Here is a 17392-nt window from a genome sequence, read left to right as displayed (position 1 = left end):
TGAAAGATGATGATGTAAGAAAATTGATTCATTAGCTAAAAGTAATTGTATGATTCTCTAAGATTAATTTTATGAAAATAGATCTAGTGTGAAAAGTGAATCAGAAGAAGTTATTTTTTTCAACTGTTAGATTTTTAGTTCATTTCACAGAATCACTCCACAGAACAAGCACTGAATTGCTTCTTTGAAAAAAAACTATTTCTGTAGAATTTGTTCTGGATTCAATTTAAAAACGTGCTCTAGGAGCTCTGACTAAAAGGACCTAAGCAACCTGCTACAGCGTCAAAAATTTACAACCTTAAGCTAGAATATTAAAAGGAAAGATTTATGTTCTTACCACTAAGTCTGAAGTGTATCGTAATTTTACCTTTATTGTTTTAATTTTGTAGTTTTGCCCTTTTACTACTATTCTTTGGAAGCAATCGCACACTGAACGTGATGAACCAGTTGTTCTACTGCGCTGCTGCTGCTGCACTACCGCGTGGAGAGGGAGGCAAGGTCTGTGCAGTAGAGCTAGCTTCGTACTCCTACGTACTAGTGTGCGTAGTGTGTAGAGTTTTTTTTAAATACAGCGTAGTGCGTAGTGTGTACAGCTACGGTATGCTCTTACTACCCCTGTATGTAGTCTCGAACGATAAGGCTGACGTACTACGGATGGATGGCGATGGACACACAGGTAGGTGAGTGCGAGGTCCGGTCCGGAGCCCGGACAAGGCGAGGTACCGTGCCACCGGTTTATCTGTAGCTATAGAAACTGAAAAAACTCTAAAAATAAAGGTTTGTTCGGCAGGATTTCGGTTCCTCCAAAAATGACTCTGATTTTTCTATGGAGCTGAAGTTATTTTGAAAAATATTTGGCAAAACAACTCCTTTAAGTTGTTTAAAATACATAGAAAATGTAAAATATTGATAACACCTTTCCTTTCCTATTTTTTTTATTTTTCTTTCCTTCCATGTCTTTCCTCGTTATCGCTTCTCCTTCCGCCGCGCTTCTTCCTCCTGCGGCCTCCTTCTGCTCTTGCACCACCTCCCTCCTCGGAGGCTGTAGCCTCTGGTTGTGGCCGTCGTCGGCTACCTCCTCCACGCAGCTCCTGCCCACGACTGCCGTCTCCTGCGGCCGCCACCGGCCACCTCTTCCCAAGCCCCGCAGGGCGCGCCCCTACGACCGCCGTCGGCCGCGCCCCCACAGGCCCAACCCGGGGTTAGGGCTGGCAAAGGGCAATGCCGGAGCCGCGTTTTCCAGCTCCTCACGTGTGGAAGCCGCGAGAGGCCCCATGGGCGGCTCCTGACCTAGAGCTTGTGCAAAATGCACCGTTTGGCATGACTCTAGTTGGAGTCGATTTTGGAGGTGTACAAATATGAGGATATTTGAGATATCTGAATACTCCAACTGAAGCTGGTTTTGGAGTCGCTTTTGGAGCTCTGCAAATAAGAAGATATTTGAGATATCTGAATCTGAACTTGATCCGCCTCCATCCTAAGGAATAGAAATGGATAGAAAACGGAACGACGGATAGATATCGGGAATCCGTATTTATAAGAATCCGATTAGGTTCCATCCTCTGATCTCTCCCACTACGTACGTACGCCTCGTTTGTCCTGTTGCATGCATGCACAGCACGCGACATCCCGGAGTCACCTCACCTCACGACGTCGCCTCTCCTCTATCCGGCCGTGCTGGCGCCCCTGCTGCCTCCTTTTATTGCGTGGCGCTCTGCGGATTCCAAAATAGCTAGGGGCGCAGTCGTAGGAGTAGTAGCTGATGGAGGCGCCTGTGCTGCTGTGCTTGCTCTCGCCGTGACAAGCAATGAACGAAGCAATCAAGCATCACGCATGGCATTGGCATGGCAACATGGCGCATGGGTTCCCTTCCCGGGCTTCCTTGCTTCCTTGCCTCGCGACGGCATTGATTGATTTGATTGAAAGGATTGCTTGGTATCCGTGCAACTTGGCTTCCGCTTCCCGAGGCGGCAGCATTTGCTATTGCGTCGGCTGCAACCACACAAACAGGTCGTGGAGGAGGGGAGCTGGACCCCTGGAGAGGAGGAGGGTTTGTTTCGTGCATCTTCCTTCGTTCCTGATGATTATCTGACAAAAAACTCCTCTTCGGATCTCTCTTTCCTATGTTTTTTTAGAGGAATCGGGGGTCCCCTGTTTTCATTTCCAGGAAAGAAAACATCTCGAGTCTTTTACAGCAGAATAAGCAATGTACCTATTCTAGACGCGCCCGCTATGAGTGCCACCTAAGACAAAAGAGAAAGACATCCTGAGCGGCAGCTTCAGGCTCCATGCTCACGCCAAAACCTGACGAAACGCCGCTCCCATCTCCGCCAAGGTCTAAGCTTCTGGAACAGCCTGCGAATCCGACACAGTCCAATCTATGCGTAGCGGTTGCGCTGCCCTTCTGTCCAGTTCTTCCACTATTTCCCCCAAGCGAAGTTCCTCGGCCTCCCTGCATAAGCTTTTCCATCTCCTCAGCATCCTGCTTGCCTTCCTCACCACTGTCCGCACATCCGACCATATCACGCCCTAAAAACAAATATTGTTCCTTAGTTTCCAAAGACTCTATAAAAACATAGAGGTACACATGTTAAGAACAGTGTGCTTTTTATTGCTGATCCGCTAGCGGGCCACAGCTTCAAAGCTATGAGCTCCTTGGGTGTTCAAAATATCAGCACAAGAATTCCACGTTTCCACAGCAACACAACAATCGAAGAAAAGGTAATGAATAGTTTCATTCTCCCCACAGAACAAGCAAGTTTTGTCTGCAATATTCTCTTTCCTATGTTTTTTTACGATCAGTATAACGCTCACATATAAAAGTAGTCTTAATGTCAGAATAAAAGTACAGTGACACAAAGTACATACCATAATAATTTTATTTATCCTTTTTATCTAACAAGTCTCTGTGCCTGCAATTAAACATCATCGCGTCTCAACACAGGTAACCAAACAAACAGTGTGGCGTTCACCATTTTTAAACGGTCCTGGCTCATATCATATCTAGTACGAGGCAGGCTAGTCCGAGCAACCAAACGGATCTTGAGCAACCAAATCTGAAGCGGTAGCTAGGCCCAAATAGAACCGCCGTGCTCGAAGCCCAGCCCATCTTAGCCCACTGTTTGCGATGTTGTAGCGAAAATGGCCTCTCATGCCATATTTCAATATAATGTTTTGGCGATTGATGACACACACAACACTTGGACTAATATGATTATTAAGATGACCATTCTCAGCCTTTTAGGTTCAAGTGATGACAAAGAGAAGATATGCGTAGCTAGGCCCGAAGGGCCGCACCTACGATGGTTCCGCTAACCGATTAGCGGACGGGGGTCGAGGGGGAGCCGCCCCTCGCGGGTCTCAGGGCATCGCCTTGAAACCTCTTCGGTCCAAAGGACAAGAATTGAAGAGACCGTGAAGAAATTCAAGTCGAAAAAATCAAAACGAAAACAATTTGCTATCACCGGTTAAACCGATGATGAGCAAATTGCACTCATCGGTGCAATGAACTTGGAGGCCGAAGGAGCAGCAAGAGTTTTACAGGCACCGGTTAAACCGGCGATCAACGCAAAGTGAACGTCGGTGTAGTTGTCCAGAGAGTTAGTTTTCGGGAACTCTGGGACAGTTACATGCACCGGTTAAACCGGCGATGAAGATACATTCACCGGTTGATTACGTCGGTTAATTAAGGTAGCTGTTGAAGTATAACGGCTAGTTGGAAAAAGGTGCTCACCGGTTAAACCGGTGATGACACAAAGTGGATCATCGGTTTAACCGGTGATAGTGCTTTTTGTCAGCCACTTTTCCAACGGCTCTTTTGGGGTGTGTGGGCTATATATACCCCCAAGGCCAGTTGCTGCACATGGTTGGACACCAGAAAAGTTGAAGGAAGTGTTGCCCAAGCAAACTAACATCTCCAACCATCCTAGCAAAGCTTATAGTTATATCTAGTTTGTGAGAAGTTTTGAGACAGTGCTTTGTGCACTTGTATAGGGATTAGTTCTTGCGAGAGCTCCCTTGAGCAAAAGTCTTGCTGCGGCAAGTAACCGTGTACTCGTCGTGTGACCCTCCGACTTGGTGTGGAGCGGCAATGACACTTTGTGCGGGGAAGGAGACCCCTCTTGGTGAGAAGCTCCAATAGTGAAGACGGTGCCGTTGGTGACGCTTTGAGAGAGACGGTGACGGTGGCCTTGTCTTGGTGACTTGGCGCCACTTAGCCTTTGCTTGCCGGAAGCCTTGGTGGCGAACACAAGACGGTGATCAAGCGAAGAGAGTTGGCATCACACATGTTCGTGTTGGACAAGTGGCTGTGGACGTAGGGAGAAACTTGGTGTACTAACCGAACCACGTTAAATCGTGTGTCTTGGTGTCTTCACGGGAGTTTGCATATTCTCTCCCTTACCTCTTTACTTACCGTATTACATTTCCGCATTTGCTCTATCTTGCGTGCCTTTATTTTCATAGTTATTTTGATTAGAATTGGCTATAGGTTGCAAGTCTTTTAGGGGTAAGTAGAGAGTGGCATAGATAAACCATAGTCATAACTAGCATGTGTAGGACGTGTTAGGTTTATCTTATGCAAATAGAAAGCGATTAGCGACCCTATTCACCCCCTCTTCCTCTAGGGTCGGACACCCCAGTGATCCTTACAGATGTGCTATCCCTAGGGGCTAGGGTACCCCCGTTGGCCCATCCGATCCGCTGGATCGAAAACGAAGCCGAAATCGAAATCGAAGTCGCATCTGCCACCTCTCCGCAGTCCGCACTGATCGCACCAATCGAAAGCTGTAGTTTTGTGTTACTGATATGCTTGAAGGAAATATTCATTATCCTTATCAGAGTCAAAAGAAGCAACTGGAATGCAAAACTACTGCATAATTATGCCATATCCATCTGAGGCTTCTTTAATTTGACTGGAATCTGAAGCTTCTTTATTGTCAGTCTATTCAAAGTACCACCGTAGTGTAATTTTGGTTAAATATCCTTATTTAGGTGGTAGTTTTCATAATAGTTGCTCACTTGTTCTCATTCTCCCAGTTTTCCTCTGCTGCCTTGAAGCATTTGATTTTCATTGTGTTATCAATGACCATATCACAACTTTATATATACCCCCTCCAGTCATAAATGTTTGATGTTTTGGACAAGACAATCTCCAAAACATAGCTCTGACCAATATTTCTTTTGTAATACATCTGGCAAACAATATTGATAGTATGGAAGTAATTTTGAAGACAACTTGACCAATATTTTTTAATAATAAATCTTAAAAAAAATATCGATACTATGACACATATTTTGATGACTAAGTAAACATGATGTTTTGAGCAAGACAGTAATTTTAAATAGTTTGACTGAACATTTTCTAAAGTGTCAAGTATTATTCGTGAATGCCTGACTGGAGACTGTATATGTTTTTATTTATTGGGTATGGTGCTATCTATTCAAATTCAATCGAGAATTTTCTGTCCATAGTTCCATACAAAAATTGATGTTCTTGATTATAAAATAACAATTCACCACAGTGACATTGAGTACACTGATATCCTTTTTTTGTCATGAGGGTCCAGAGTGAAGTGCTGTCCTCTTGCTTCACTAAACACATGAAAGAGCTTTCTGGTCTGAGCATTCACTCACCAGTTAGCATACTTTGTGATGTGCTAATTAGTTAAATGAGGTCCTCCAATATTTTTGTTTTACTTTGTAGCAACTGCGTTGAATGCTCTGATAATGTCAACTGATTGACACATTCCAGTATTCCACTAACAGCTTGCAAACTATCATTTTCCAGCTACAAGTAATTCCCTTGAATACAATACACTTCCCCTGTCCTCCATTTGAATGAGACTACATTGGAAGCTCACCTAAATGTTGGCTTAAGATATTGTCTTACCTTCCTCAGGCCCTTCAGTTTTTGGTGTGCCTGTAGGATTGATTTGATCATGCACTTGTTGACAGTTCAAGTAGCCACTTGATCGCTTATTTTTTTCGAAGGAAAAAGTCTATTTTTGGCCATCCAACTCTTGCCTCGGTTCGATTTTAGCCATTGAACTCCAAAACCAGGTATCTTTGACCATCCAACTCTTGAAACCGTTCATTTTCGACCATCGGGCTGTTTTGTTACCCGGTTTCGCTGACGTGGACGCCACATGGTGTTGGGGTCCACTTGTCAGCCACATCTCTCCTCTCCTCTCTCTTGCACGCGCACGCCGACTTCCACACGCACGCAGCCGCGCTGCGCGCCCCACTCGGCGAGTGGCTCCTGCGGTCCTCCCGCGGCCGCTCCGGCTCCAGCGACGGGGAGGCCGCCGGCCCCGTCGTGGCGGTGGTCTCGGACTTCTTCTGCGAGTGGACGCAGCCGCTCGCGGCGGATGCGGGCGTGGCGCGGCTCGTGTTCGTGCCGTCCGGCGTGCTCGCCACCGCCGCCACGCACTCGCTGTTCCACCGCATGCCGAGGCCCCCCGAAGGGGACGCGGGGCTTGGGTACGCCGTCTCGCTCCCGGGCCTCCCCGGCGCACCGGCCTTCCCGTGGCGGCAGCTCTCGCGGATGTACCGGAGCTACGCGGAGGGCGGCAGCGACGAGCACGCCGAGGCGATCAAGGACAACTTCCTCTGGAACTTGGACAGCGCGGGGTTCGTCTACAACACCTGCCTCGGCCTGGACGCGCAGCCGCTCGAGGCCCGGGCAGGCGCGGCCGGGACGGGGGCTGGTGCTTCGCGGGTGGGTGGGAGCCGCAGGTGGCGGCGCTGCGGCACCGCGCGGTGGGGTGCTTCGTGACCCACTGCGAGTGGAGCTCGGTGCTGGAGGCCTGCGCAGCCGGGGTGCCCATGCTGGCGTGGCCCATGGCCGCCGACCAATTCTTCAACGCGCGGCTCGCCGTGGAGGAGGCGCGGTCCCCGACGCGGACGACCTCGCGCGCCCTGGCCGAGGTCGTCAGGGAGGCCGGCGCCGGCGTGAGGGCGCGCTCCGCGGAGATCACCGCGAGGGTGGCGGGGGGAAGCTCGAGGCGGCGGATGGGAGGGCAGAGAGGGAGGGAGGGAGGACGGCCGCGGAGGAGCCGCCACCGCCGTAGCGCCCTTCTCCGCCTGTCCGCGAGCAGGGGATGGGGGCGGCGGGAGCAGGGGAGCCCGATCCACCGGCGTCCGCGCCCGATCCGAGCGGATCCGCGTCGGGGAGGCCGGAGGAGGTGCAGACCCGGGGAGAGGCGCAACTGGGTGGAGAGCGGCAGGGGAGGCGCGGGCGGCCGGAGGTGTGGAGCACAGCGGTGGCGGCTCGGGGGCCGGTGGTGGAGAGAGAGGAAGGGGAGAGGAGAGGAGAGATGTGGTTGACAAGTGGACCCCACCGCAACGTGGCGTCCACGTCAGCGAAACCGGGTAGCAAAACCGCTCGATGGTCGAAAATGAACGGTTTCAAGGGTTGGATGGTCAAAGATATCCGGTTTTGGAGTTCGATGGCCAAAATCAAACCGAGGCAAGAGTTGGATGGCCAAAAATTGACTTTTTCCTTTTTCGAAAGGGTGACAAGAGTTTTGCCGAATTTTTGTTAGAACGAAAAGGACTCTAAAACAGAGCCGCTTATCAGATTCTAATTTCATTCTTCATACGATTGCTTTCACATAATCATATTGGAAGCATACTTTGTCCTAATCTTATGCAAATATGGTTAGAGGATACTTTGCAATTTCTTTTCCTGCTCTAGTGCCTGAGAAATTTTACGCAAACAGTAGTTTACTGACCTTTCTTTGCTATTCTGCTCTAGGCTGCTGCTTCGCTTGCGAGATCAACAGGAAGAAGATTGTGCACCCCTTGTATGATCAATACCTTGGTGGCGGCCGTGAAATTCAAGAAGATCAAGTCGACCATGGCAGTGATTTTCCAGGTCCCTGCTTGGATGTGGACTACGCTGACAGAGATAGGGCCTTTGCGTTACTTGTGGAGAGAGAGCATGATCATCGAAGCCCAACCGTTGAGATGTCGGGTAATGCTGTAAATGTTGGGACATGAGGATCGGACAAACCGTAAGGACTGGTTGGTGTAGACCTACGGCGTGATACTGCAGCCAGCAGCCCAGCACTGTGTAGGTTAGTTAAATAGTTATGCAGATTATTGCTACGATCATGTTGTAACTAGTCCCCTCAGTTTTCTCTTCCCCTTTTGAGCCAATACATATCATTATTCGCGAGCAAACTTGGTAAATTTCCTAGCATGTAAGTTGGCAGGCATATGGAGATGCATCGCCATGCATGTGCTTTGTGATAGTATTTGAACGAGATATTTTCTAGCAGGAAGAGGATTTGGCGCAGCGGATCCGCAGAAGAGGAAAAAATCAGCGTGCAGGATGATGATGGTCGTACATAGCTGCATGTCGGCACAAACTATCTCATGCAGAGCCACGTAGGAATTTTGGTGAGGTGGAGGAGAAAGGGGAGGAGAGAGGGAAAAGCCTAGTAATTAGACGTGTTGTAGACAAGAAATTTGATATTCTAAGAGTTACCTATTTTTTATTCCCCAAATCATGATTTTACCAACTCTCAAAATAGTACGAGGAAAAAAATAGACTATCTCTAAGATTTTTCTATACTTCAGTTGAAAAAAAATTCAAAATTTGATCCTTTCTACACGCACTCCTGTACACCGTGGCGCAGCGACCGGTCGGGTTGTGGGTCGTGGCGGGAGTGGACCACCTGTGTGAACGCCGCTGTTGAGCCCACAGGGCGGCACAGCCCTCTTCCTCCACGGGCAGATCACGACTGCAAGCGGTGGCAGCCTCCCTTCCTCCTTCCTCCCCTCGGCGCGGTGCCAAGAAGGACGGGAGAAGAGAAGCCTGCGAAAAAAAAACAGTGGTGGGAAAAGGGATTGTGAGTCATAGTGTGGTGCCTATGTTTGAGCATAAAGATGAGGAATAAACCAATTGTTAAGATGAGAAATTATAATGAAGAACTATTGAAGAATTTCTTTTTCTTTTTCCCAAAAAATTGGGAAGAGGAATATGAACTATTGGAGTTGCTCTAAGTTGCCGACTGTGTTACCCGGACACGGCAGAATGGCCACGTATCGCGTGTCCGATACGTATCCGACACGAATATGTATCAAATACGGCGCTGATATGTATCCGTGGAGTATCGGGAAAAAAACAAATCACGAGTAATTGGATACGCGGTCCGGATACGTATCCGAATGATAGGACACGGCCCAGCCCACGAAGCCCCCGTATCCCATCCCAGTCCCTGACCTATAGCCCCCCACAGCCAGCAACACCCACGCACGCGGCACGCAGACGCCGCCGCACGAGCGCCGCCGCTCGCCGTCGCCGGCGACGTGCCGCCGCCCGCCGGCAAGTGGCAAGGAGGACTGCCGGCTGCAATCTCCGGTGAGTTTCCCCTTCTCGTCGTCCCCTACTCCTCAGTTTTCCTCTCTAATTTCCTTCTTCCCGATCTGGAGACCTCACTACCTCGGATCTGCTCTTGCTTTCTTCTGTAGATGGCTACATCGAGCAATGCTAATGCTAGTGCTGCTATGCTTCCCTTGCTCGCGCTCGCAGATCTTGTCATCAGCCATCGCAAAGCAGCAGGGGAGGGGAGAGATGGCGGAGGAGGAGGAGGAGAGGAAGTGGGTGCTGGTCGTGGGGGGCAGCGGCTACCTGGGCCAGCACCTCCTCGCCGCGCTCGCCTCCGCCGCCGGCTGCCTCGACGTCGCCTTCACCCACCACAGCCAGGCCCCGCCGCAGCCACTCCTCGATGCGCTCCCCTCCGTCCGCGCCGACCTCCGCTCCGGCGACGGCTTCGAGACAATCGCCGCGTCCTTCGGACAGGTACACGTCCGCATTCCCACCGCAACTCCAGCAGAAGCGTCGATTTGAGAGGTCTCTATATTGTGAATTTGTGACTTCTGCTTACAGACGAGACTTACTGATTCATCAAGTGATTGGCGATTGCCTGACTTATATTACATGAATTACTACTAGCTCATCACTACATAGTTCTCCACTAACTGAGGAGCATGCTAACTTTGAGGATCCCTGAAATTCAGCTCCAGCCTCCATCTTCTCTGGTAATTTGCAACTGCTCTCAGTTTTCAGACATTGCCATGACCAAAAACCATCTATGATTGCTTTGAGTATTGTATTTGTGTGGCCTAGAAGGCTGGATTGGAAGTGTGTGTGGATTGTTGGATGCATTATCATTTATTTTATAAAAAAATTACTAAAACGTATCTGCCTATCTGATAAAAAAATTACTAAAACGTATATGCCTATCTGTTTTTTTAGGAAATGACGTATCCCCGTATCTGTATCGGCCCGATACTGATACGCGTATCCGTATCCGTGCTGCATAGGTTGCCGACAAAATAAAACCACCGCGCCGCCCCTGATGTCCGAAACCGAATTTCCCTCGACCCTAGGCAGCCAATATATGTGTTCTCTGCCTCAACCTTTTTTTTGACGCCACAAAACGAACCCTGGCCCCACACGGTTGCGGGTTGCCAAAGCCTGTCGCGCGGTATAGCAATCCTGTATCGCCATCCTACTGCCGTGCTAATGGCACCGCTGATCACGGAGAAAGATGTGCCCGCCGCCACCGGAGATCCTCCCATCCAAGTTGGGCGATCCTCAACCGCGACGTCGCGAGGGACGGTTTCCGCGGCGACCGCACAACGTCAGCGATCTCCCGCACCTCTTGCGGCGACGAGATCTCCGTCTCCCTTCATCTCACGCTGCCGCCGCGCACTTCCGTCGTCACCCTCGACTGGCCGCGGGGCCCCGTCCCGAGAACTTCTTCTCCCTGTGCGTCCTGGCGGCTCAACGCGACCTTCTTCTGCTCAAGATAACGACAGGACTACTTCGTCTATGCGGCGAGCGGCAACCCATCATCCTTTTTGGCGCTACCTGCTCACTACTCCGATCCCATGCAAGGATATTCTTCTCCTCCTTTAACGCGACACCACCTGAGTTCGAAGGCTACGGGCATCCGATCCTGCGCCACCGAGGAGGGAAAGGGATCGTCCTCGCCGTCGTTCGTCGTGGTTTAGCTTCAGGTAAAGCCAGTGTTGGAGCCGGAGGTCACCGTCCACCTGTTCCGGTCGGCGTCCGGCGAGTGGGAGGTCAAGGATCTGCACGTCCACGGCGTCGCTAACCCCGGCGACCTACACTATTGGTCAACGGATGCGACAGTGGCCTACGGCAACCGGTTCCTGATCTGGGTCGATTACTACCGAGGCATGATTCTCGCCGACATGTCCCGGAGGTCCCCCATGCTCCGGTATGTGCCGCTTCCGGTGTACTCAATGCCGACATACGTCGACGAAGAGGAACCCTTTGACGGCCGAGGATGCCCCGAAGCTTCTCGCAGCGTGTGCGTCACCCGCTCCGGCGTCAAGTTCGTCAGCGTCGACACCCAGCGGATCAGCAGCTTCGGGCTTTGGTGCATGAGGGAGTGGAAGAGCTCGTTCAGAATCACCACCTGGTCGTTTCGGGAAGACGACCACACATGGAGGAGAGACGCAACGGTGTATGAGAAGCGTTTCCCGCGCGTCTCGCCGGATTTCCCTGTTGTCAACGTGGAGGATCCTGACGCCATCTGCTTCCGTCTGAAGAATAAACGGTACAACTCTGACGAGCCGGCATGGATGATCGAGGTTGACGTGAAGAAGATGGTCCTGCTTGCAGCCAATGCTTATGACTCCAAGGGAAGACAAAGCTTATCTGGTGATGACGACTGAATCATCCACTCTGATAGAATAAGAAGATACCAAGATTGTCACACCTTCATCACCAGCGAAGTTCCACGTTACCTGTATGCTGGATAGGGCTGCAATAAAAGGAAGCGATGAAATATCAGTCAGATACACAGTTTCGCGTCCCTTTCTGCACGACTACTCGAATGCCAACTTCGGCTTTGTATATTGCAATCATACAAGATGATATTGTAAATCAAGAAAGTGATATGAGTTTTCATACAAGCTAATTATGCCCTATATGGCTATAATCTAGTATGTTCCTTAAACGGCATTACCCAATTCCTAGCAGATAGCCTATTCCTCTATGCATGTGAGATCGAACTCATCACCACATGACATACTTTTCAGTTTTAACAAACTAAAAATATGAGAACAAATCTGAACAGAGTTTCAACTCTCATGCTTTCAAGTCATCTTGTTGATAAACTCTAAAATATGAAAAAGAAATTTAATTGCAATAATGAACACCAAATATCTTTTGGAGAATGCGAAAGAGCAGGAATTTAAATGAATTATGCAAGAAGAATCACTTCAAACTGAGGCTTAGCGGGGGAGATATGCACGTTGTTTTTAGTTTATGTTCAACTCTAAATTGTACTGTACATAGTAAAGTCCTTGTGAATCTCCAAGAATATAAATAGGCGCTATCTTTTTTTTTTACTGAAACTACCGCAGGCTTACACCAGCGTACCAACATGAACGTTTTTTATTTACAATATACTCCCTCTGTCCAAAAAAAAAAAACAAATCACCCTAAGATTCAAAATTTGCCCCAAAAAAGTCATATTACCCTATTTAGAAAGTGCATATACATGTAAGAATCAATTAGTGTCAAATATGAATAATAAACAAGGGTAAACATTGTTATTTTACATTCTTGTTAATTTGTCGTGGATTTCCTAGAATGACTTGTTTTTTTGGGTACATTGCTAAACTGCCCTCGTTTCTAACTCCAACTGCACCATTACCCCTCTTTTTTAGACTTTGCATATTTGCCCCTGTTTTTTGAATCTGGGTCATTCGTCTGCCCTCATTTCTTAATGCCGTAGAAGGAGCCTGTTTGTTTGGAAGAAAAAAAAAGATTCAAAAAAAGAAAAGGATATGCAGTGACCATATTGCCCCTACCTTATCTAAAGAGCCCCCTCCCGCACCCTAGAGTCTCCCAGACTCCCGTGACCTCCCTCTACTCCCTCCCTAGCGGCGGCGGCTTGCAGATCGGCAGGTCGGCGGCTAGCAGAGGGTATAGTGTCGTATCTTTAATTCTTCCCTTGATGTCGCCGCCTCCACTCCCCAATCCTGCCGCCTCCACACAGCGCGCACACCCGCCACCTCCACTCCCCCCCCGACCAGGCGACCACGACTGCGGCGCAGCGTCTCCGGCGGTCCAGCCCCCCGCCCAGCCGCCGGCGCGACGGCGAATCGACGGCGCGTGGCTGCGGGAGGGCGCGGTGCCCGGGCCCTGCGGCCTCCGCCTGACCGCCTCGGCGCCTCCAGCCTCTCTCCTCCCACGGGCCAACGCCGCCACTGGCTACCCGTGGCCGGGCCTGAGGCATGCGCCGCCGGCTAGCTCCTCCTCCTTCTCCGACTCCGCCTCGCGTCGCCCTCCAAGCACGACCGCAGCTAGCACAGGGCCCCCGCGGTGGATCCCCCCATGGCGCCTCCACCTCCAGCCGGCACAGGGGCCTCTGCCGCCTGCTCCTCCCTCTCCGACTCCGCCTCGCGCCGCCTCGCCCTCCGCCGCCCCCTCCGCGGCCCCGGCCACCTCTTCGCCCTCCCCAGCTGCCGCCTCGCCCTTCCCCGCCCCCGCCGCGGCCCCAGTCACCCCTTCGCCCTCCCCGGCTGGCGGCCGCCGTCGCGGCCCCTGCCGCTGCCCCTCCGTGTCCCCAACCACCTCTTCGCCTTCCCCGGCCGGTGGCCGCTGTCGCGGCCCCTCCCTGTCCCCGGCAGGCGGCCACCGTCGCGGCCCCTCCCTGTCCCCGGCAGGCGGCCGCCACTGCCCCTCCCCGGCTCCCCGGCCGCGGGCCCGTGGCTCCGACCTCCTCGGCGGCCTCCAGCAGCAGACCTCGGCAAGCCCAGTGGCGGTCCTCGACAGTCCAGCGCCGGCGGCGCGGCCGTCCCTGCGCCCGCAGGCAAGCCGCCGTCGGCGCGCGGCAGCGCCGGTCCTGGCTGCCAGAGATTTTTTCCTTCTCAACAAAGTTCGGTTCTTTCGGTTATAACCGGAACCGAACCGAAAGAACCGAATCCGAAATTTCTCGGTTCTTAGTCCTGAAAAGAACCGAACGGTTCCTGTTTTTCAGGAACCGAACTTCTTTAAGAACCGAAGAACCGAACCGATCGGTTCGGTTAGAACTGAACGCCCAGCCCTAGAGGGCGGCGCGCCGGCGCAAGGCAGCACCGCGGGGGTCGGCAGGGGGAGTTTGGCGCGGGTCCCCTCGCGGCCGCGCACCGGCGCTTTGCACTGCGGGGGGCCGGCAGGGAGGCCGGCGCGGTCCCTCGCGGCCGCGCACCGACGGTCGGCGCAGCAGGACTGGCCAGCACTGGGGGGGGGGGCAGGGGAGGCCGGCGCGGGTGCCCTCGCGGGGGATAGCGTGTGGGGCTGGGGCTGCACCTCGCCTCGCGGCCGGTCAGCGCATGGGGCTGGGGCTGCAGCGCGCCTCGCAGGTGGCGTGCAGCACGGGGACGCGGCTCGCCTAGCAGCACGGGGACTCGGTGGCCATGGAATCCATTGCTCGACATGATGGGTAATTTCTCCCCCAAACTCAATCTCTGTAATTTCTCCTCCAATTAGGCTGGAAGGGATGGTAATTAGATGAGCATTGTGCTTATCATAAATTGAATGCTGTGATTTGTAGGCTGAATCACAGTGAATTAGAACTTGTTAACATCCGGTCACACTGGAGCTTACCTGACAGTGGACCAAAGACATTTGAAAGGAAGGAATCGGTGACTGCAATTGTTGATAGACATAGCTATGACTTTCTTCAGTTAGTAGATTTCGTAGGTGAGCGCTGTGTGTGGGGTTCGAAGCAGTACATTTCTTTTTGGCGATTTCTAGAAAATGCATCTATCGAGATTAAAAGAGACAAAGAACTGTTACAGTGGTTTGAACTCAACCAAGAGAGAAGGGTTGTGCACATTGATGCCCAGATCGATGTCTTTCAAGGGCCAATACAGTTCTCACCCACAAAACGAAGGTGTCACCCTACAGTGAGAAACAAACTAGTTCAATCTCCTAATACTCCACCTGCTATTTTGGATCTTCCTCTTGCTCCAACACAATCCACTCAAGATGTTAGGGAGCCCATAACTGAGATAGCCACAAACACATATGAGACACCCACAGCTTATAAACCCACTAGGAAAGGGAGTAAGAACAAGAGAAAACGTGCAGATGATGATGAAGAGCCAGTTGGAGTTGATGAGGAGGGCAACTACTCTCACACTGAATCACTTGCTGCACGAAGTGATAGTAGTTATGATTCTGACATGGCTGCATCTTCTGAATTTGATTTCTCTGACACTGAGTATGAACCTGATGTTGAAATATTTGATGAGGATGAAGAGGATGATATTTCTGTGTTTTCTTATGATGTTGATGATCCATGTGTTGATATTGGTGTGGTCTTTCCTGATGTGAAACAATGCAAATCAGCATTAACCCAGCATTCAATGTTGAATGATTATGCTTTTTGCATTGTGAAGAAAGACCATGAGCGTTTTCGAGCCAAATGCGTGAGAGCAGATAAGGGCTGCAACTGGATTTTTTTTGCATCTACCAGCAAGAAGATATACATTGGATGCAAGGTACACTAACACTCGCTCTATTTCATCTTGTATATTTACACATAGATCCTTTATTTTGTTGTAGGTTAAGAAGAATGGGCCAACTCACAATTGTGGTTCAGTAAATAACTGTGGTGATACAATGGCCACAAATAATTGGGTAGCTGAAAGGGTGGTTGATTGGTTGAAGGAGGATCCAAAAAAGGGACCAAAGGAGTTACAAGCTGCATTGAAGAAGAGATGTCCTGATGCCATTGCATACTTAGATGAGAACCATCCCTACTTATGGAGTAGAAGCAAATTTTCTGATCATTGCAAGGTTGATTACATCAATAACAACCTCTCTGAATCTTTCAACAACTGGGTCAAAGTAAAAGACTTGCAGATTGTGGAGATGCATGACAATATAAGACGAATGATCATAGCCAAGTTTGAACTGAGGAGTAAGATTGCTGAGTCAATAGAGGGCAAAATAATTCCATCTATTACTAAGGCTCTTACGACTCAAAGCAAAGCTATCAAGGACTGTGAAGTATTAAGGTGTGGACATGGCACTACTGAAGTAAATGCACCTACCAAATCAGGAGTACTTTTCAGGTATGCAGTAAACTTGGAGTTGAAAACATGCAGCTGCAGGGCTTGGCAAGTTAGTGGAAAACCTTGTAGACATGCTTTAGCCTTCATTGCAAAACTTAGTAGAGATCCACATGGATGACTATGTTCATGAATACTTCTCTGTTGCCAAGTTCAAAAAGACCTATTCTAGTGTGTTCAATCCAATGACATCAAAGCAATTTTGGCCACGTGTCGATCCTGGTTATAAAATCAAGAAGCCAATATTGAGAAGAAAGCCTGGGAGACCAAGAAAATCTAGGATCAAGGCATCAGATGAATCGGGCAGCACAAAGCAAAAGAGGTGCCCAGAATGCCATGAACTAGGCCATACAGCTAAGAAGTGCCAAGGAGGTCTTACTGCTAGACAGAAGAGGAGCCGCTTGTCTTCTGACAATGTATTAGAGGAGGGAAGCAATGATCCTAGTGCTACACTTCCATCATCATCACGGCACATAGGGAGAGGTAGAGGTAGAGCTACGAGGTCATCATCTATTGAATCATCCAAGTGATGAATGTGCACCCTATTTTCTTCTAAATTGTATAGACTTCATATGCATGATGATTGCAATAGTTATTGAGACATTTTTTACTCCAATGTTTTGCAGCGCTAGTACAAGTCACATTGAAGGAGAAGCACCACCAACAGGAAGGGGTAGAGAAAGAGGAAGAGGAAGGGGAAGAGGAAGAGGTGTTTCAAGGCTTGCTGCATACTTCAACGCTTAGAAAATGATGTTTAGGTGCTTAATTGTGGCCTAGGATTGTACTGCATTATTTTGGAGTGCTCAAATGTGATCTGGCCATGATTTCTCTTGTTTTGGGGTGCTCATGTGATCTGGACATGTACTCACTCATGTGATCTGCTTAAAATATTGGTGACATGTATGTTCTAGGTTGCATGTGGCTTAGACATGCAATCTGGATATGAAATTTAATCAGTCCCTAGTGTATTCTGTGACAAAATATTATGCTTTAATGTGATCGTGATATTTGAACTTGTATGCTTACATGTGATTTGGACATGGAGACGAAAATATGACTTGTACTTTCTTTCCAGATCCAAAATATGTGTTGTACAGTGTGATATTTTTAAAATATATATGTGAAATATAATATTTTGTCATTTATTTAAAGGGTTTTAAAATACATATGTGAAATATGACATTTTGTCATTTATTTAAGTTTATATGTGGCGATTTGCTTGTATATTTCAAAAAAATATAACCGGATATGCAAATCTAGGCTGCTCGTATCGTCATCTAAG

The 17392-nt window shown here is 49.7% G+C and overlaps 1 protein-coding gene across 14 annotated transcripts; it reads left to right on the top strand.

The window, feature by feature from the left end:
- The first annotated feature begins 9228 nt into the window (after positions 1-9228).
- LOC120690177 lies at positions 9229-17162 on the top strand. Of its 14 annotated transcripts, none has more exons than XR_005681614.1 (6): positions 9229-9367; positions 9539-9808; positions 9962-10047; positions 15436-15537; positions 15602-16612; positions 16737-17162. XR_005681614.1 is itself a non-coding variant. In XM_039972746.1 (5 exons), exons 2-4 carry the CDS (start codon positions 9581-9583, stop codon positions 16229-16231), a joined length of 960 nt encoding a protein of 319 aa, XP_039828680.1. In that variant the 5' UTR covers positions 9229-9367; positions 9539-9580; the 3' UTR covers positions 16232-16612; positions 16737-17162. The 14 variants fall into 14 exon arrangements, 10 of the variants coding, with proteins under 10 accessions (XP_039828680.1, XP_039828678.1, XP_039828675.1 ...); XR_005681615.1 differs by having other exon boundaries at positions 9896-10047; XR_005681616.1 differs by lacking the exon at positions 15436-15537.
- Positions 17163-17392: the final 230 nt, after the last annotated feature.

This window comes from Panicum virgatum, chromosome 9N (genome assembly GCF_016808335.1).
Source record: "Panicum virgatum strain AP13 chromosome 9N, P.virgatum_v5, whole genome shotgun sequence".
In the NCBI taxonomy this organism is placed as follows: Eukaryota; Viridiplantae; Streptophyta; class Magnoliopsida; order Poales; family Poaceae; genus Panicum; species Panicum virgatum.
Note: the sequence above shows the minus strand (reverse complement) of the source record. Positions and strands in the feature narration are given on the sequence as shown.